This window comes from Schistocerca gregaria, chromosome 3 (assembly GCF_023897955.1).
Source record: "Schistocerca gregaria isolate iqSchGreg1 chromosome 3, iqSchGreg1.2, whole genome shotgun sequence".
Lineage (NCBI taxonomy): Eukaryota > Metazoa > Arthropoda > Insecta > Orthoptera > Acrididae > Schistocerca > Schistocerca gregaria.
Window position 1 is genome coordinate 466,050,438 of NC_064922.1, and position 22,898 is coordinate 466,073,335.

At 39.4% G+C, this 22,898-nt stretch overlaps 1 protein-coding gene across 1 annotated transcript in view; it reads left to right on the forward strand.

The window, feature by feature from the left end:
• The window catches only part of LOC126355430 (uncharacterized), a 1,825,973-nt gene that overhangs the window by 516,264 nt on the left and 1,286,811 nt on the right, over positions 1-22,898 (forward strand). The window contains exon 2 of the mRNA XM_050005738.1: positions 10,908-11,245. Within this exon, the coding sequence (XP_049861695.1) occupies positions 11,210-11,245 (36 nt within the window). The 5' untranslated portion in view covers positions 10,908-11,209. The remainder of the gene's footprint in view (positions 1-10,907; positions 11,246-22,898) is intronic.

The following is a 22,898-nucleotide window of genomic DNA, read 5'->3' on the forward strand; positions in this document are numbered from 1 at the left end:
TGCATGTCAGCAGGGGACTGTTCAAGCAGGTGGAGGCTCTGTAATGGCTTGGGGCGTGTGCAGTTGGATTGATATGGGACCCCTGACTCGTCTAGATACAACTCTGGTAGGTGACACGAACGTAAGCATCGTGTCTGATCACCTGCATCCGTTAATGTCCATTCCACATTCCGGCCGACTTGGGCAATTCCAGCAGGACAATGCGACACCCCACATGTCCAGAATTGCTAATGAATGGCTTCAGGAACACTCTCTGGAGTTCAAACACATCCATTGGACATCAAACTTCCCAAATATGAACATTATTGTGCAAACCTGGGGTGCCTTGAAACGTGCTGCTCAGCAGAGATCTCCACCACCATTTACTATTACGGACTTATGGACAATCCAACAGTATTCACGGTGTCAGTTCCCTTCAGCACTACTTCAGACATTAGTCGAGTCCATGCCAGGACGTGTTTCGGCATTTCTCCATACCCACGGGGACCTTAAACGATACTAGGCAGGTGTACCAGTTTCCTTTGCTCTTCACCATATAAACTAGATGGTGAAAGGTAATGTGAAGATTTCCTCATTGACAGGAGTATATGTACGCTGTCCGAATATTACAGTTAGATGGAGCGTATGGCACAATTGTTGGCATGACACCTAAGCCCGTTACGAATAAGCGTATGGTGACCGTCGGTATCACCACACACCTTTATAAATGAAAAGCAATTAAAACTTTCGTGTATATTAATGAATAGCTAAATTCGCCCTGAACTCAATCCCAATTTTTTACGCAAAAGTCTGTTAAGGAAAAGCACCGATAAGGAAAGAAAATTGTTTAGAAGAATACGGGAATCGGCAGAAAATCACGTGAAGCCGCGTGACGCAATCGGTGAAAAGGATAGCGTGTGATGCAAAGATAGTAAGTCGCGAGAGGAGACACCGACACAAACGAAGGGGCTGAAGACATCGAGAATGGTGGGCGGAGGTGTGAATGAGAGCGAATGATACGCGAGTGCCGCTGACATTGTGATATAATTAACAATTTTTAGGTCGAACATTGGTGGCATAAGATCGGCGTGGCTGTTAAATAAGAAAATCGTCCAATAAGTTTTATTTTAGCAGAATAATCAAGATAGTGAAGTAAAAAGGTAGAATCAATGTTAATGTTCCCAGAAGGAAATTTTCGATCTGCAGCATAACGTGAGCAGATATGAAACTTACTAGTAGATTAAAACTGTGTACAGGACCGAGACTGGAACTCGGGACGGACAAGTGCTCTACTCAGTAAGCTGCCCAAATACGACTCTGTACCCATCCTTACAGCTTTGCTTCCGTCAGTAGTGTTGTATGGTATGATTTGGTGCCAGGAAAACAAACTTTAAATAATAAGTGATGATCCAAAAAGGAATGATTCAAAGACCATTATTTCGGCTAATTCCCAGGTCTACGCACTCAAGCAGAGCTCGGCATTACATTAAAGGGAAGACAGGGAATATTATGCTCAAGAGTGGCAGAATATATCTTCAAAAGTAGAATATACATCTGAACAGTCTTTCACGGTAATGACTCGGGAATTTCAGTGATGAAAATTAAAGACTGAATATGGCATAGTCTGCCAATAAAATTTCACTGCAGTCAGATTACATCACACGAGCAAACATCCGTTGTTCAAGTTAACATTTAAGGTACCTTGAAACTGAATTTCCCAAGAATCAAGTTTTCTGACATGTTTATTTTATGCAAAAATAGCTATTTCAGCTAGAGGTCTGAAATTTTTTCTGATATTTCAGGCTACCGTCTGGAGAAAAGTAGCCTACAGACTCCAGCTTAGTATCACCAGGAGGAAAAATATACCATTATTAATTATAAAAAAATTAACTTAAATTTGACTGTCTAATTTATATGTATTTATAAAAAAACTATTGATTGAAATCATTTGATTGTAGTCTGTTATTTAGATAACAGTGTCATAAATGTGTACACAAAGTTTTAAGCACCTAAGAAACGTAGTTAATAAGTCTAGAGACTTACAAACATCAACTGGCAAGAAATTTTTTAAATTACTCACGACATAAATGTTTACATAATAAAGTTTATATCAAAGCTATTCTGATTATTCTTATACCAAAATCTTCATCCTTAAAACATTTTCATTGTGTTAAAATTTCTTTGTACTCAGAGTTGAGATTATGTAGTTAGACCCTCATAAACTTTATGAAAATTCTTACTGCTTTTCCAGCAGTTCACTGCAAGTTACCTTGAGGATTAGCGTTTAAAAGTTCAGAAACAGTAAATATAGTAGGCAGACACGTTGTAAGTGATCCAATGTTCCGGGATTTTAGCAGTGAGGAACCATATAAACAGTTATTACCAAAGAGTGCACTACATTTTTCTTTCTGTGCCAGGATAGGTACCATCAGACAGGTGTGAAGCGAACATCGCAGTGCGTCATGAGTTAACTGACTTTGAACGTGTAATGGTAATTGTGCAAGGTGCATGTGTCACAGCTTGCACGAGATTACGCCGAATTGGTGTTTCCGAGGTAAGAAGGTGTAGGGTGTAACTTCAACTTCGCAGAGACAACGTTTCATTGCTGCAAAGGCGACTACAAGTGTTTTAGAGATGGATGTCACGGAGCCTCCGCAGAGGCACATGGAGTAATTGTCAGTCTACTGCCATTGATAACTTTATCGATTTATAGTTTTAGGTTCCAGGAACCAAGTTCAATTGCATACGCTTCAGTGACTTCAGCGCGACGGACCGTCAATCCCAAGGGCCGGGGTTCGATTCCCTCTTGGGTGGGAGATTTTCTCCGCTCAGGGTCTGGGTGTTGTGTTGTAATAATCATCATCATTTCATCCCCATCCACGCTCAAGTCGCCGAAGTGGCGTGAAATCGAAAGACTTGCACCAGTCGAGCGGTCTACCTGACGGGAGGCCCTCGTCACACGCCATTTTTATTATTATTATTTGCGATTGAAAAGAATTTGTGACATGCAGTGCTTCTTTATGACTTTTGTCTGCTCTGTATATAAAGCATCACTGTGAATTCAGTTCGATATCTGTCCGCATTTTGTCGTCTAGCGTTGATGCCTCGGGATCATGGGGCCCATTGTTCGATTCCCGGCGGGGTCAGGGAGTTTCCCCACTAGGGGACTGGATGTTTGCATTGTCCTCATCATTTAATCATCTTTCGGGAAAAAGGGCGAGACTGGTCATTATAAAGAATGGTAACTTGTATGGACGCTGATAATGGTGTCGTCCAGCTCCCCACAAACCGAACATCATCATCAGTTCGATGTCTGCAGTCTGCAGTGAAATTATCCAGGCATCTTGTAATATCAAAACATTACTTAGTTCTATACTGTTAGCAGTGGAACACAAAATATAATTTGTTTATCTCGTTTCTACATACATATTCAAGCAAAAATCGTATCAGTACTTTACGTAATCACTGTCGAAAAATGTCAGCATCCATAATTGCGCTTCTGGAGAATCCTACTCTTTCCCTAACTCAGTGCTAATGTAATTAAATGATCTACAAGTATGCAAGCAAATTGATCGTGTGAATACGACTCTGTGGATTGTCCTTAAATGTCGTGCTTCTTCTGTCACTTACTCGGTCGGAGGAGTCCCATTCATTTCTGTTTCTGACCGTCCAGTTGCAGCACTCCGTAGGCGAATACTTAGCTTCGTCTGTCTTTCTGGAACAGAAGAATGCCGCTCCATATCAAACGCAAGAGATGGTTCTGTAAACATCGTTGTAGGTATATTGTGGTATAATTCTACACATAATACGTTTAAAAATGTACTTAAGAGTTATCAAACATGATGTTTCATAAAACCCTAGACTAACAAAATGTTTTATTCCTATCACTTTACACACAACCTTTGCTAACACAGAATTTGAGACGGTGCGTAAATGATCTTGAGCTGCCTGTTAATAACGAAATTGAAAATATTTTCTCTTTTTTTATTTTTAGCCTTAGCCTTGTCCGTAAAGCAGCTATAAACACTCATGTACATGTTAAAAATGTGAGACAGAGCACATTTGGCAATATTCATCCAGTCATAGTCATCGCAGTTATGTCAGTATATAAAAGGTAAAAACTAAATACGCACCTCCATAGCAGGCAAGTCCTCATCTCAAAATTCTAGCTCGATAGTATCTGCACTTCAGCAGCTCCTTACTCCCTCTAGTTCACTGTCTCCATTTTTGATAAGTTTGTCGCTAATATCATTTCTATCACAGATTATTTTTTTCTTTCATTTATTCTAAATACATGGCGTGTGCTCATTAGACTGTTCGTTCCAGCCTACGGATCCTATAATTCTTTCAGACTTTTAGTGACAATATCGTTTACCGTGCAGAGATTCGTAAGCTTCAGACGACCTTGTCAACTGAATATTCATTTATTTTATGAAAACATCTTTAGACCACTTTTCACAAAACATATTAAAGCACAATAGACAGACAAACAGGTGGCAATTCTTACTGTGGTAACTTTGCAAGTGAAAACCAGCTTGTAAGTAGGTAGCATTTATTGTGTGGTATTACACATCCCTTTATAAGAAATTGAGTGGTACACTCTAAAATGTAGCACTGAAAACATGAGGGATGTCACAGAAACACTTCACGTGTCGTTCGCGTATTCAAATGTCAAGAATAATTCTTCTGTGGACATGTATCGACCACGCCCAGTCACTACCCTCTGGGGTGGATAAACCGTTACATTGGGTGTTTGCAGGGAAATCGTTTGTGGAAGGTAAACATTGACTCGACGTTTTAATAGTACGCCGTTGCCATTTAATTAAAGGGTTCGACCAATTTAGAGCTGACTAAGTAAAGTCTGAAAAACAACATTGAAAGAGAAAGTGAACATGACATCTGCACTGTTGAATTGTTAAATACTTGTTAATACTTCGTTTCACATGTTCTGTAAATATTTGGTGTGCATGTCGTAATTATCTCTCGCTGTCTGTGATACAAAGTTTTTCACAGCAACGGTATTTCGAAATGTTTCGCTTTGAATGTTAAGGTTCAACGATTCTTTTATTAAGCGTGACACACCACTAGTATTCTGCTAATTAAGTATGTTTAAGAACAACGTTGTAATGTGTTAATAAAAAAGTGGCCAGGGGCGAGTAGGTCTCACGCACTGACGGTTCAGTACAAATTTAATTATGTACGCAGACAGCACATCCATCGGAGGAATCAAGATGCTCGACGATTTCTACCTATTATCAACATTGGCAAGTTATCTGTCCCGGGGATTGAAAAACTTTGGAGATCATTTTAAATTTAATATTGAACTCGCGTAATAAATGATAAAAGAAATATTTTGTCATGCTATATAATTACCTTTACAAACCTTGCCTCTTAACAGATTTTATGATTTTAGGCCAACACGAAGTACCCTATAGATTTTGATGAGTAAGTTTGTGAGTTTCAAAAAATATGACATAAATGGTCATAAATTTTGACTGCGTTTACTTAGAAGCTTACATGTATTACACACCCAAGCGACCATACACCGTAGTAGTTGTAACTTGATATATGTACCCGTTTCTGAGAAAAAGGAGTCTTAATAAAGGGACGAATAGACAGTCGAATAACAATTGACAAATACTTCTTCTTTCGTGTGATGTAGTTACAAATTCATATTATTCGGGTTTTTCCTACTGTGAATCCTTGCTTCTTGCATAATTTCAGTATTCTAGGCTAGCGGTAGGTACCCTACGGTTTTTGTAAGTGAGTCTGCGAGTATAAAAACATTTGACATAAATGGCCGTATCCCTTGGCTACACTAACTTCGAATGTTAAAGTTTTTTAACCGCCCAGCTAACTTAAACCTCAGTATTTGACATAAATTTCAACTTAAACTTTTACCCGTTGTGGAGAAAATGGTTCTTTTACAACTGGACAAACAGGGAGACACACAAACAGACAGCAACATGATCCTATAAGTGTTACGTTTTCTGCCCATTTAGGAACGGAACCCGAAATATGAAGTATAATTTACTTTACATTTAGCATTTCGTATGAACCAGCTTTTAATGGCTCATATTAGGTCAGTTCCAGACTCTTTCGAGAACATTTTTTAAATTCTGTATAGCATTTCATGCCATCAAAATACGGTATGTAATTCCATTATCCACTTGTTTCTTCTGCGTCAAAAATATCGTGGAACCTCATTGACTTCGAATCTATAGCTCCGGGGGTAACGTAACCTAATCGTTCCCCTGGAGACGTCTATTACGTTCCAAAATATCCTGAGGGCTCTGAGGTGCTTCCTTCGTCTTGGGTCCCTTGTCCCATTTGCCGGGGCCTCCAGGGAAATGGTGGCACACGCGATAGGCGTCTGCGGTAACAGCCAATAACGTGAGAGCGCGGTCGACCACTTCAGACGGTGTGGCTCCTGGAATTCCTTCTGCTCTTCCCACGTTGCCTCTGTCGCCGTCTCAAATAGCTTAGGTCAATGACATTTTTACTTGTCAGCTGCTCGTAACCAATTACCGCAGGTGAATTTGCACTCTCAAGTGTGCACAGTTCCATTCTCTTCGATTTACCTTCTTCCCGCCCTTGTTGCTCTTCCATTTTAATTTTTAAGACTCAGTTACGATCAATACATCTTAGTAATTTGAATGTTTACAGTAAACTCGATTTCTTCTAGAGTATTATCAGCTGATAACGCGGTATGAAAAATGGGGCAGAAATCCGTAGATGTGATGTGCAGATAAACAAATGCTTTCAATTTCAGAAAAATTGGATGATTTAGTCAAGATAAAGGGCTTCACAATAATAGCAATTCAGTATCATTATTCAGTAGTTCCTGCTTTGAATATGTCTGTAGGTCTGAAGATAATGATCAAAACAGGACAGATTTTCAATAAACGTACCTTGCAAGTTGGACATAAATTATCCCCAGGCTTATGTTATATGACTCGAATATTATTTTCTTCAGATGGTGCCAACTTTATGTTTTACGTTGTATTATGATATGCTGTGAATGATAAGACGGAAATCTACTGACGTTCTTCCGATATTTCTAAGCTTTCTTTATTTTTGTGTTTTATACGAGGAATCCTCGGTCTTCAGTCGCCAGTAACAGAGCGTCTACGCTTTGTGAGGCCTGTTGCCATCATATTTGTATTGCACTAACAGTACCCAGAAAACAGCCATAATGCCTGCAGTCTGAATGTTTGTTGTGATTCTACAGTGAAATATTCCAGCTGTAATATGGTGTTCACTGTAGAAAAAAAATTAATATCTCCTCATCTCTTGGTCACTGTTTGTGAACTCTGACAAAGGTGAGAACTTTCAAGTTATCAGAAAAAAAGTAAACGTAGTAAAGGGTATGTAACAGTCCTGTTACCCCATAGCCGAATACACATCAAACGTTTACCTCCCGTTAGAAGAAGTCTTCAAAATGGCGACTGGTTCGATAGTGACCAATTTTATAGGTACGCATCCACAAATTTTCCACAAGCTCAAAAATCCCAGATTGTTTACGTACAAAAACTAGACTGCACCGTCTACTGCAGTATTAAGAATAACACTGCCAAGAACAAAATCTGATACACATCTGACGAGTTTGCAATTAAAGCTCGAGAACGTTGGGGCTACAGAACATTTCACCGTACTGCACTGCGAAGAAATGGAGACATTTCTGTGCAAAAGGGGCACATGCTTCTATTCGTATACATTTACATTACTGAGCAGCTATTCTCAGTACAACACAGTCACATAGCTAGAGCGACAGCAAGCAATCTAAACAAAATACTAAGTAAGAAGCCACATATGACTGACTGTAAAAAGAAAAATGAAATTTGTCAGCTATGAAAGTTAATTTTCGAACTATTTAATTTATATAGCGAAATGACTAATTTCAGCCACTGTTTTCCTTCATATATGGTAATGTTTTAATATGTGAACAACTTAAGTGTATGGTGTAGCTCAGCATGTTTCTTCATCACAGTTTGCAGGTTTTAGAGGGGCAAAGTACTCGTAGTTTTCACAAGTCCCACATAATTGGCAAGCTAGGTCGAAACTCAGGCTCTCACTGATTTGAAGTTGGCCACAAATAGTGGTCGAGAATGTTGATTTTTCTCTAATATCTTTTTTAATAATGATCGCTTATAGTAAGATAAGTAATTTCGACCGTTTCCGGTCATGCTCAGATCTGAAAGATATGACATGTACAGTTAAGAGACTAAAATTGCATTCTGTATTAAAGGTATTTAAAGATTATTGTGTCCAGGCTCATAGGTGAAGGAAACACCATATGGTAGCGGAATAGTATAATTCTATTTCGATTACTATATTAAGTAATATACAGTTAGGTTATAAAATGAAACCAAAAAACAGTTAAATTTACAATTGTTGGAATGCAATTATTGCAGTTAAATTGACAATTTGTGTAAATATGAAGATATATAGAAGCTCTTGCAGATGTCGTGTTGTAATAAGGATTTTTAATAAAAGAGAAGAGCTAATAGTATAACAATTTATACAGATCTTAATATGAAGTATTTTGTATCTGCGCGTAAAAATACACTCACGGAAAATATAGAAACACCAAGAAGGTGCTAGGTATCATAAACGAAAATTGGTAGGCGTGTTTGTACACCTGAACGATGTTGTTTGTTCATATTTCGAGCCAGTCACAAACGAATGGCGCTCTTACCACCGCTATGAAGTTGCAAATCAGGTTTCCTTTCAATACAAGCGGCAACGGTCGTGAGTCTTAAGTGCCTTTGAGATTGGAACTGGTGAGTTGACGTTAGTCAAAAATGCCTTTAAGGCAACGAAGACGTCGTTATCAACACCTCACTGAGTTTCAACGACATCGTGTAAGAGGACTACTAGAAGCTATATAATCCTTCTAAGATACTACAGAAGCACTTGGCAAGAATGTAGCCACTGTACACTATTTATGGCAGCGGTGGTCACGAGAATGTACGGTCGTAAGAACAGCGGCCTTTGGACGGCCATGTGGTTCTGCCGAGAGGGAAGGCCACTGTGTTTGGCGTAAGGCTCTGTCGCATCGTACTGCATCTGCAGCACCAATTTGAGTAGAAAATGGTAACATACTGACAGAGACAATTGTTATAAATCGGTAACTTCCAGGACAGCTCCGAAACAGGCGCCCTATAGCATGCATTCCACTTACCGAAAACCACCACCGTTTTCCACTTCAGTGGTATCTAGCGAGAGCTCACCGGACGGCAAGATGGAGGTCTGTTGTGTTTTCTGATGAAATTTGCTCTGATGCATTGACAGTGATAGCTGTGTGTTGGTTGGATGGAGGCCGGTTGAGGTCCTGCAACCAACCTGTTTGAGTGCTACACATATTGGACTCTAAACCTGGAGTTATGGTCTAGGTGCGATTTCGTATGACATCAAGAGCACTCTCACGGATATACCACTCAGCCTGACTGCAATACTGTCTGGTCATGTGCTGCAACTCATGAATAGCATTCCAGGCGGTCTTTGAAACAGGATAACGCTCGCCCACATACAGCCGTTGCAGCCCAACATGCTCTCCAGAGTGTCGACACGTTCCCTTGGCCTACCCGATCACCAGACCAGTCTCCAATAGAGCACAATGGGACTTCGTTGGGCGACAACTCCAGCGTCATGCACAAACAGCGTTAACCGTCCCTGTATTGACCGAGCAAGTGGAACTCCATCGCACAAAGAGACATCTGGCATCTGTACAACACAAATAATGCACGTTTGCACGCTTGTATTCAACATTCCGTCAGCTACATCAATTATTAACGTACAAGCATTCCACATTTGCCATGGCTTATCTCGAGCTTACATTAAGGTGTGTACTTACAATGTTAATCACTTAAATATGCTACCTAGACAAACATATTCCCCAAATTTTATTACTCTACATTAATTATTTAATGATGTTTCGATTTTGTTTACTTCAGAATATAATTATGACCGCTATATGTAATTGTCATGAAGCTGCTATGTCAATGTACATCCTAATTACGTCATTGATGTAAAAATGGTAAAAAATAACTGTGATGCTGGTAACACCTGAAATCTAAAATAAGAAAGACCAACACACTATGTCCCTACAATAGTGAGATTTTGCATAATGTGAGACTCTGGTCCTGTAGAAATACTGCATCACACAAAATCTAATCACATACGAAACTAATAGTTAACCTTTGTGTGCACTGGAGAATATATGAAGAATATTTGTATATATATATATCATCTACTATTTTCCGTTATTCCATAAAACAAATTATGAATTGAACAATACGCAGTGGAGGAAAGAAAAGTATTCAGTAAAAACTAACGTTTCCAAAACGTAAAAGAGCATGGTAAGGCTAAGGTTAAGACTAACGAAATGAAGTAAATACAGTTTAATACCAAAATGCTACAGTAACCACACGTCTAGGTGACACGTTTCCGAGATTTAGGTTACTGTAAGGAAGATCCTCTCACTATGTGCTATGCATCCTGTAACACTCTTATATCTGACTTTTCTTATATTTTGGTGTGTGTTGTACAATAATATTGTTACAATCTTTTTTAAATATCATTAAACTTCAATACATTTCCTGTCGTTTACCCTCCATTTCGGTATCTTTAAGATCTGAAGATGAAGAGAAATGGTCGAAAATAGTTGTCTATTTTCTATTCTGCTCTTGGATAGTAAACATTTTACAATAAATCAACATTGAAATAACAGATCACAGCCCTACAGTGACAATGTCAGGCCGCTACAACATATAGGTGAACTAAAATGTGACAGTGATGTCGTTGGCTGCTGATAAAATGACGATGAAATGTAATACTTATTATCTATATTTCGTATATGGATATGAGTCTGGCTCTCCCACTCTTCCTGCAACTAACATTATGTGTGTTTTTTGTTTCACTTGCAGGTTGGCTGCCCTGCAGAATGACCGCGTATGGGGCGCAGCAGCAGACGTCGTGCTGCCATCGCATTGGCCTGCCGCTGACCATGTGACCACATCACGCACTGCTGCCAGCACTGCCGACGAAGGAGCGCAGTGGTCACCGCTAGAGTAACGGCCGCGTCGCGCTTCCGTGACGCGTATCAGCCACGTGCGTCTCGCGCCGGTGATATACGGATCGCCAAACATTACCTAACATCGAGGACCAAAGAAAATATTGCTATCATCTGACATAAAATATCTGCTGCAGTACCACACAGACACTAAACATGTTGCCAACCAACGTCATGTCGTTCATGAAGAAGGTAAGTTGGCACCTAATTATTAAATATGTACAGTAACATTTAAGACTATTCATTTGTTTCAGTTTACCTAGAACGGATTTCATCTCCTGTTCTCTGTTCCGATCGCGACAGAACATGTTTCACTTCTGAGAGACATAATTCTTAATAGTTTACTGTCTGTTTTCCTGTAAGCTGTAAGCAACTGGAGATCAATTCTAAATGTGTTTTGTCAGTTTTTTTACCTGAAGGAAGTTTCACAGTGAACTGCGAAATAATACTGGATACGTTTGGGTATTGCTAGTGTGTAGTTACTAATCTGAATTTCTTCATCAAACTTGTCAGATCACAACCTTGTCAAATTAAATAACAAATTTGGTCTTCGGATAACAGTCATGATTCAGTAAACATTGCTCATTGTTTATAAGGTAAGGTAAATATTAAAAGGATTAAAACCATGCCTCTCTCCTCTAAGTATAGTTAACGGATGCAATTAACATAATGTCTTTGTTGATTACAGTTTTCATAACATTGCTTCATGCCTTTCATAAATACCTAATTCTAGATATTACCTTGTAGTTGTTATTTCCTTCCTACTTTTTAGATTACTGTGATTTTAGAATTTCATTACCTTCTTCACTGAGTATCCTGAAGTTGTCTTCTAACATAAGGTCATTCAAAGATAATATAGATAAACTCAACGATAATATAAAGCTACATGTATTTTCCTCTTTACGTGTAATTTCTTTTCAGAAGGAGTAAGGCATATCAGAGATTCATTTTGCTGCATGACCTATTCGCTAGTCTTGCTTTCTGTCGAAAGCTGTATGCTGAATCTTGGCTATAGCACAAAACTCATTGTTACTGTTCTAAGTAAATGGAAATGCAGCCTATTTATAATAGGTAGATAACTGTATCGTGAAGTAATCTGTAAGAATTTTGTACGTTTATCTCACTGCCTCATTTTATTCTCGTTGTAAAAAAGTACTCCAAAATCGAAATAAAACTATCGACAAAACTTAAAGCAGAAAAAAACACCACTATGTCTATGAGAACTGCTGAGCAAATATATTTTATCCCTTGAAATTACAGGAATCACTGAAATACATATCCATGTCTCTCAGAAATACCACAAAGTTCTCAGTTTTTACGCAAGTAATATGAAGCTGGTATTTTACGCAACACTAAGCATCATCAGGTATCTCTGGTGTATATAAACACTCCTTCCTTTTGTTGTAAGGAAACTTTTCTACACTTATCATTATGGCCATCGTAATGTCAGCTATATTTAAAGTGTACACTCCTGATATAGTCACAAAAACATAAAAATGAGAACGATAACTGCAGCCACACAGAAAGTTATTTCTGTACAAAATAGCTAATTTTATGAATTGTAATTCACATATTACATGTTACTATGGAAATTAACTACAAGCTAGTTTTTCATCATAAGGTACATAAATTTTTGAGCTGCTTCTTAAGGAAGCTTATATGACAGTAAAAGGTCGGCGTTCTGAGATACTACTAGTACTGCTACTACTACTAATACTGTTGCAAGTATTTCGTGATCTGTTCGACATATTACCGCCATAGTATGTTTAGTAAGATAAGAGCTGAGACGCTGAGAACAGAAAGGCCTAAAGCATACTGTCATCGATTTTGAGATTGTAGCATGTATCTTTGCTCTTGACACCCACGCACTGTATGGTGAAACAGTTTCATCTATATTGTTGGCTCACATTTTATGAAATGAAAATTCATGAAACTCTCTCTGACTGATTTGTCTTACATTAATTTCTATATAAGCCCAAAACACAAAGCACAATATCATTTTTCTATTAATATCGAGGTTTGTGAACATAGTTCAGAGTTTTCATCATGCACGTAGCAGTAGTAGTGTGTATTGGAAAGTATATTGGCAGTTTTATCTGAACCGAAAGCCACAGAATACGCTTAATGAAAATAATCATAATGAGGACCATCAAGTGTTGGAATAGGCCATAACTGCGCGTGTGGTCCGTGTATTATCAGTTATTTATGTTCTGATTCTACTTTCTCATTATTCCAAACTTAACAACTGTCAAACTGCCACTAGCCTATACATGAAATTATTGTGAATTAACGTTAATAATAAATATAATAATGAATAATAAATATAATCCTAAATATAATATTTCATAATATAAAGTAGGTACATTATTTTCTCATCGTATAGATGGTTGAGACTTGGTTAATAACAAGTCAAACCAATGAGACTGGTAACTTGTCTGTAGTCCGATTCTCAGAAACATCTATTTTTCTCAAAATTTTGTGTCCGCGCTTTGCATCCTTGTGGTTATCAGTGCCTCAATTACACTATGATGTGCATGATGTAGTACCCGTAAAAACTGATTTTGAGGACAACTTTGTATCCTTAACATATATTTATTTGCGTAATTTCCAAAGCTGACAAATATCTAAGCCATTGTAGTTATAGTAATAGTAGTGTGTTTCGGTAACTGAAAGATGCAATCTTATGGAGCATCCAAATTACGTAGAAGTTGAAATTCATCTTATTCGTAATCTCGGTCGCTTACCACGTTGCATTAGCAGATGTAATACAGAATATTCAAGAAAGAGCTACAATGGGTTGGTTTAATCAAAATAAGCTCTTCAAAGACGTGTTAAACTAACTTCAATTAGACACGCTACAAGAATGCTCCTGTGAAGTGCGGAGAGGCTTTACCTTCACAATATCTTGAGGCAACCTTCCAACATGACGCACGTAATATAGTATTTTCTGTTATTGGTGTCTTCGGCAATGATTAACAGACTACTTCTAGAAAAATTTTAGCTGTTGTGGGGTTCAGACCATCTTTCTGTTCGTGCATCATCAGCGAATAGAACATGAAGAGAGACAATGATTGTGGTACATCATTTAATAATGTCAACATATCTTTTTCCTGGGTGGTATATGCCTGCCGAATTACAACAATAAAATGCTAGTGCACACCACAATATTTAATACTGTAAGCGTTCGATAATTTCAGGAAAACGTGGTCGCGGTAATGAACGCCTTTCATGCCCTTCTAGGAAAAACATACGCCCCCATCGTACCACAAGTGATGTCTTATTACGAAAATCAAACAACCACGTTCAATTACAAGGGCACTAGATTACGGTGCTGGAGTGAAAGAATCCAGTTCCTGAAACTGGAAGAAACGCTTATTGCCGGATGTAGGGCAAAACAGGGAATACATTTTTTTGGTCTGAATTCGCTGATTGTTTTGAATTAAATTTGAAGTTTCTTCACGGTTCAAATGGTTCACATGGCTCTGAGTACAATGGGATTTAACTTCTGAGGTCATCAGTCCCCTAGAACTTAGAACTACTTAAACCTAAGTAACCCAAGGACATCACATACATTCATGCCCCAGGCAGGATTCGAACCTGCGACCGTAGTGGTCGCACGGATCCAGACCGTAACGCCTAGAACCGCTCGGCCACACTCGCCGGCATCTTCGCAGTCTGTGAAGTAATTTTATAAAATATTTTATATTATAAAGGTCTGGTCTTCTTAATGGCAAGATGTTGTAGATACTGTAGAGGCTGGTCTCCTGGAAATGCCCGCTAAGTTTGTAGTCCTGTTTGGGAACCATGCACTTTAATTTCCTTTTTTCACGTACTAACTTCAAAAAATTTTACAGCCTACAACATACGACATCTCAGAGTAATAAATAAGGCAAAGGGCTTTCATTTACGCTTTTCCGGTATGAATTCCAGTGACAATGATCGCTGTTGTTATGGAGTCTGTTTGCCCATTCCCTTCCTTTAGATTTATGTCGACAAGAATTGGCCGCTAGTAATTATTCTACGTTATATTTTTCTGTGATAAAAGCAAAGACATATTTATAGGTTTGGTTTATGTATGCATTTCCTCGGTTCCATGTAATGCTCTGATTTCTACCTGATGCTTCAAACAAGCTCGACGTAGCCCCTATTGGAAAAGGTTTTCAAGTAACATAAAGACAATGAATCCTTTCGCAGTCTGCGTATATAAGAGAAGTTCGGCTAACAATGAAATTTATTTGTCCTCAACTTTGCATTCACTTAGTCATTTTTTCAAATAGTTAGAGAGTGAAGACCGGGTGTAGATGCCTTTCTGCCCAGCCACATAGGAGGTTCCATCTATAAATTTCGCTACCTGAGAGCGCCTCCATTTAAACGAGTGATAGCAGGACAATCAAACTTTGTGGGAACGTCTGTGAAGATCTGCTATAAATACTGAATAAACCATTGAAAAAAAATTCATTTTAATCTCGACATAGGAAGGTAATGATTTTTAATTACAGACCGTATTTATGTCCCAGGTTACAAACTTTGCTCATTGTGATGACCATCTGCATACACAACAGCTTAGGACCAAACCTGAGATACCATTTCGCAACTGTTCGCACCACTTTCCGAACGGTTGTCTGTGGAATGTTCAGCTGTCATGACACAGCTCGCGCACAGCTTGAATATCACATATTGCATCCACAATTTTCAGCCACGGCCACAGCATCTTGTTGAACAGTTTGTGGCCCAATTGGCCGTTGTGCTCCCCCAGAAGCAGTTCCCAACTCGCTAGTTAATTCGACTTTCCTAATTATATTCTTCAACGCCGGTGCAAAAAGAGACCTTCCATACTCCTTTAAGGAGTCGATACTCGCAAAGTGCAGCAACATTTTTGTTGTCTTTTTGATAAGACAGTCTTACGAGTGAAACCCTGATCAACATGTCGCGGCCCATGTTAACTGCCTGTAACCGTAATGCACTGATGCTTGTGTCTGAAGCATACGTCACTGTACCAGTACCGGCGTCGAATGGTAAAGTCATGACACGCACCACTAGCAACGCAAATACTACAGCGGCCAGTCCGAAAATCGTTACTATCAAGTTGGATGCCCAAGCGTTAAATAGTTTCCGTCTGCAACGGCTCATGTAGCGGAAGTTTAATTATAACTATCTTTTGCTTTGTTTTAGACTTCTCCTCCCAGTCGCGCTCGGAATAATATTATCCAAGCATAGTTCACGATCTCATATTGACACATGCCGCTGACTGCCAGATTCGCACCAAAACGATCAAGTGTGCATACAATTTACTATATGCTATCATCTTAACCGTCACTACATGATTAGTAGACATGTAGAGACGGTATAGGTTTCCGCTATTGTCCTGAACTCTGTGATATTCTAAGCCCTGGCATGCTCTAGTTACTCGGAGATAGCTTGCATAAGCGAAAAATACTTGAATCATTGAAAATCCATTCTGTATTCTTTACGTTATCTTTAAATTACGTTGCCAATCACGAAGTTTATGTATGCATTCAGAATGAACCTCCTCGTCTGTACCTCACACAGCCTATAATAACTTCTTTGTTAAGAAGAATTAGTAGCTGTAAAGTCCTCATTTCTATATTTAATTAAATACTATTCATTAGGTAATCAGTTCTTTGCCTACTCGAATAGCACGAAGCTATTTACTCAAATATATATTACACCGCGACATAGAATATTAAAATTGAAAATGTTTCTACCAGGTAACTATCGATTACAAAAAACATAAAAACAAATAACTGATTCCACAGATCAACTATAGCTAAATTATTTGACATATTGTCATATGTCTTTACACACAGATTGAAATCAGAAAGGTGTTTTTACATATTAAAAGTTCCCCCTATGCATCCGCCTCCCCCCCCCCCCCCCCCCCACCCTCCTCAACACTACTGATTCTGCAGATATCACGTTCTTCCCATGTTCGACGCAGTATGTTCCTATGAATCTGTTGAAAAGCACTGTTGATGCGACCTCGCAGTTCTGGTAGGTTTCTTGTAAGTGGAAGCGTAAACAATAAACTTTTCAGATAACCCCACATAAAAATAATTCTCATGTGGTTAAATCGGGATAACGTGGACGCCATGACATAAATTGCTGATCATGAGGCTCACCAGTTTATCAATTCCCTGCCTACGGAACCAACAACATCAGCATGAAAGTGGGGAGGACCACCATCATATTTGTTGATGAAGTCCACATTGCTGCCACAGTTGTGGTTTGAACCAATTTTCCAGCATGTCCAAATACACATGTTCTGTAACGTCTTGTCGCAGAAAAAAGGGACAGTCAACTTTAAACCATGAGACTTCACAGATCATATTAACTGTTGGTGAATCTCGAAGCTGCTGGGCAATGGAGTGAAGAATATCTGTTTATCAGATTCGCAATCTGCGACTGTTTATTCTGCCTATCACAGGTAAAGTTTTACTTCATCACTGAAGATGAGCTTCTCACAAAACCCATCCTCGATGCCTGTCGCCATTTTACCTAAATTCTCAATGCTACGCTCTCATAACAGAATTATAAAGGTCGTTGCAACTGTACTACGCTTTTTGAGTTTTATCTATGCGAGTGTTGAGCTTCGCGACAATATGTCTGTTAAAGCAGCGACACTGCACAAAAAATTCCATTCTAGCGTTTGATATCTGCGATTCAGTTATTCAGTATTGGCTGCTGTCATTTGTGCAGATGATGATGAAACTTCCTGGCAGATTAAAACTGTGTGCCCGACCGAGACTCGAACTCGGGACCTTTGCCTGTCGCGGGCAACCGCTCTACTGGCAGAAGTAAAGCTGTGAGTACCGCGCGTGAGTAGTGCTTCGGTAGCTCAATTGGTAGAGCGCTTGCCCGCGAAAGGCAAAGGTCTCGAGTTCGAGTCTCGGTCCGGCACACAGTTTTAATCTGCCAGGAAGTTTCATATCAGCGCATACTCCGCTGCAGAGTGAAAATCTCATTCTGGATGATGGTGATGTTCGTTTGTGGGGTACTCGACTTCGTAGTCATCAGCTCCAGTACAAATCCCAAGTCTTTCCATTTCCAGTCTCGGCACTTACCGAATGATGATGAGGAGAACACAAAGACCCAGTCCCCAGGCGGAGAAAATGGCCGACCCAACCGGGAATCGAACCTGGCACGCAGTATTCCAGAGGCAGCAACGCTGTCCAGTAGACCACGATCTGCGGAGTCATTTGTGCTCTCTGACTCGACTAATCAAGCAACAGAAATATACGCTACGATCGCAAGCAACTTGAATTTGCTTATTAATACCGAACGTGAACTGTGTAACGTGGGTTTCGTGTATCCTTGATGTTTAACACTTCTTCAAGCGAATGTTAATCAATGCGCTGTGGTGATCAACGCTGGATGTGTTGACTTTGAAACAGCTGTTGTGAGAACACAAAGTTCTGCTAACTCGTTGCATTATTTTGAAACCTGAATTCATATGTATAGTAGTCTTCTCTGAGTTACAAAGCAGTTCGACGAGATCATGTACAATTCGATCACGGAAATTATCATTCCTATGGGGAAAGACAACATTTAGCAAAGCAGAACGTACACCTTCCTCTCGTTACAATAATGTTCCACGGTATCTGGTGGTAACAGATCAGCCTTGCACGTGAGGGATGTTGTTGACAATGAACTACGTAGGTCTATCTCGCGGAATTTCTCTGAGCACTCACCTCGTGCCTTGTAAAGACGTTCCTCTTGCTCAGTGGATAAGCTTGGTCGTGGTCTCGTTTAGTATTGGCACTGGAAGGCTCAGAATAGTAGGAAAGTCGTGAACCACTTTCCAATAAAGCTCTTGCAATTATTGTTCCAAGGGAAATCGTTTATTAAGTGCTGCGATACTCAGCAGAGAACGTTCAACATTACACTACATAAGAGTTATGTAGAAAATCATGTTAACATCGAACACTGTATATTACTAATTTCTGTGCATTTACACAACCGCGGCTCAGATCCATCCCGGCCTTCAATGTTTCTGATAACTTATTACACACTTAAATCTATACAGTGATGGCCATGCCACCACCAACCAGCTGCTTAATAGTGCAATAATTAATATATTTTGCAAACTTTTCGACAATGGCCCTACATGCGCGAACGTTCTCTGTGACTGCCGCCAGTCAACAGCCATTTCATAAAACAGTACTTGGTAACAATATTCTAGAGCCGTTACCGACGCGACCGTCACCACGCAACTGCCGCTGCCGATACGAGAGAAAATCTGGTTTGAGGGCTTTAGTTAATCACAGCGAAGTAAATTCCGTGCTACCATATATGGTGTAGCTTTACCCGTTAACAGGTGGAGACGCTGTTCCAGGTGGCTGATGATACCGTGACGCGTCAGTAAAATCTACGTTATCCTTCTCCCGACACCTAAGTCTTGTGACATTCGATACATATTTTAATATAAGTTTACAAACTTTCTACAAATGGCTATCAAAGGATGGTCAAGATTTCAGTGTATTGTTTACTCCATATGGTCCATATTGTTTGTAATGCTTCCATAATTTTTAACCATTAGCTGTTTATTTGCCCCATTAGTCATCTACCAGTTTCTGTCATTAACCATCATACAAGATGTATGTACGACCGAGCCTTTTTTCCCTCAATCATAAGACATATGCCAGGATAAGAAATGAACGAAACAAAATGAACACCTTCCTCTCAACTGTAGCCTCTCTATGCAGATAAAAATCCTACAAAATTAAATAAGCACCTAATTATCCAAAATAAATGATGTCACAGCAACACAAACTACAACTATTGGCTGAAAAGGCCCATGATTACCCACAGCCAATCGTCCACCATCTCCTTCTGAGGTGGAATGAAATAAAACCTCTCATGGCAAAAAATAAACTTTATGGAGTGGGAGAATCTCATAGAGACAGTTAAATTTTGGTCCGAAATGTGAAAATATTTGTCTAAGATCCTTCTAGTGCTGCCTCGGTCCAATTCAGAAGTAGAGAGGTGTTTCAGTTGCGCGAATAAAGCCAAAAGTTCTTATTAGAACAGAATGGGCAACGCCATGCTCAGTTATATTTTGGCGACTTGTCCTGGCCTTCGGCGACTCGGACTTTTGTTTTCACAGCTTTGAGTATTATGATTCAGTCATGAAAACTAGTTACGACCACATAAATTTAGAAATGTTTCGATTTCTCTACAAATCATTCATTACAAAATAAATATTCTTCATTTCATAACTATGAGGGAAGATGTAAGGGAGTATCAAATGAAAAACGGAAACCTGCCATAATGGGACCTTGAAATGGTTCCATTCAAAAGTGATCATTACAGAGTCAAGACATTTATCCCAGATGGAGACGAGGTAATCAGTTCCTGTTTCTCAGTAGATTGTCGGCCACTGATGGATCCTTAACTGCATCACTCTTGCACCAGGAAGAGCAGTTGAACGGAATCGACAGGATCTTGAAAGGAGGATATAAGATGAGCATCAACAAAAGCAAAACGAGGATAATGGAATAAAGTATAATTAAATCGGTTGATCCTTAGGGAATTAGATTAGTATATGAGACACTTAAAAGTAGTAAATGAGTTTTGCTATTTCGGGAGCAAAATAACTTATGATGGTCGAAGTAGAGAAGATATAAGATGTAGACTGGCAATGGCAAGGAAAGCGTTTCTGAAGAAATTTATTGACATCGAGTATAGATTTAAATGTCAAGAAGTCGTTTCTGAAAGTATTTGTGTGGAGTGTAGCCGTGTATGGAGTGAAACACGAACGATAAATGGTTTTGACAAGAAGAGAACAGAAGCATTCGAAATGTGGTGCTACAGAAGAAGGCTGAAGATTAGATGGGCAGACTAGATGATTAATGAGAAGCTATTGAATAGAATTGGATAGAAGAGAAATTTGTGGCACAACTTGACTAGAAGAAGGGATCGTTTGGCAGGACATGTTCTGAGGCATCAAGGGATCACGAATTTAGTATTCGAGGGCAGCGTGGAGGGTGAAAATCGTAGAGCGAGACCAAGACAAGAATATCCTAAGCAGATTCGGAGGGATGTAGGTTGTAGTAGGTACTGGGAAATGAAGCAGCTTGCACAGGGTACAGGAGCATGGAGAGCTGCATCAAACCAGTCTCTGGACTGAAGACCACAACAACAACAACAACATTCGTCAGGCTTCCTGACAGCAAAACTACTGTGGTTGTATGGTTTAAATTTAGGTCGAATTATCGACGTAATTAGTATTCGCGTAAGGTTTACAGGAGTCTTTTTCTTTCATTACCCTCACACTCACATTTAAATTAATAATGTTAACGAAATAAGCGACTATGCTGGTCCCATAAAACCCCAATGGATATAGACCAAGAATGATCGAATATTGGGAACTTCGTGCAGTTGAGAATTTTTGTACAATGGTAGTATCGAGTGCCACATACAACATACTAGATATCCTGACAGGTGAGGGAAGTGTGTGGGGGTGGAGGTGTGTCTGGAGGCCACATTAACACATTTCTCTTAAATAACTCGAAAATCGTGGCCTCCAGCGAAAATGCATAAATTACTTACATAATAGCCCTGTCAATTTTTTTCTGTAGGACTAATCATTTGGGAGTAGCGAAAGAGAGAATATGAATATCTAACGCATGATCTTTGAAGGCCAGATTTAATATTGAAGGTTGCATAAAACGCCTTCTGTAGGGGCAACTGAAACACCCTGCATAATTTCAAGGCGTCCATGTGTTTACAGTCATTTAATGTACTTTCTCTTAAGTCAAAACTGTATATTAAGACAACATTTATTTACGAAATACATAGTTCATTAATGTCACTTTCATGGGTGGAGTGGTTTCTTTTCTTTAAATTTATTCAAGCATTTTACGTTATTACTACTATTATTATTAAACGCTTGTTGTTACCAAACATTAATAATTAGATTCTATGATATCGCCATCGAGTATGACTTCAAGCAATGAGTCAGTTGTGCCAGTACCAGCATTGTACGTTGTCTTCAGATCTAGCAGTGATCGCTGCCTACCCTGCTTTATGCATCAGGCAAGCCTCAGACCTCTACGTTCTATGATAAGTAGTGGACTTTCTGTACCAACGGCCTAGTCGTAGATTCGTAGTCCTCCATCCACTTTCGATAGATGCTCATGACAAAAGCATTGTAACTGTTTCGCATTTCCAAAATGCAGTTTTCTAACCAGTGGGCCGCAGCAATCGGCGGTTTGTTAAAATATCAGCATTTGTGGTCCTCCTTACATACTTTTCTTACCGGGTGGTTCAAAAAAATGGTTCAAATGGTTCTGAGCGCTATGCGACTTAACTTCTGAGGTCATCAGTCGCCTAGAACTTAGAACTAATTAAAGCTAAGTAACCTAAGGACATCACACACATCCATGCCCGAGGGAGAATTTGAACCTGCTACCGTAGCGGTCGCTCGGTTCCAGACTGGAGCGCCTAGAACCGCATGGCCACTCCGGCCGGTTACCAGGTGGTGTGCCCGCAACATCACCAGGTAGTATTCAGTGACTAATGGTCATACTGCTTTGCATTACCAGAACAGGATAGTTTTTAAACAAAATCAGTATCACCAAATAATGTGAATGATCAAGGTCATTTTATAGCTCCCAAATTTACGTGTTTTAAGCATTAATTTCCACGAAAACGCTACGGTTAAGCATATAAGCTACTAGTGTGTGCAAATAGGTTCTGGAAGGCTGCCATATGTCGTACTATTGTGGAGCCGTCATCTCATACTAGGACAATCGGGGAAAACCACTAATGTTTACATTACCAATCCTGCCTGACAATAAATGCTTCACTACTTCGTAGGTCGTTT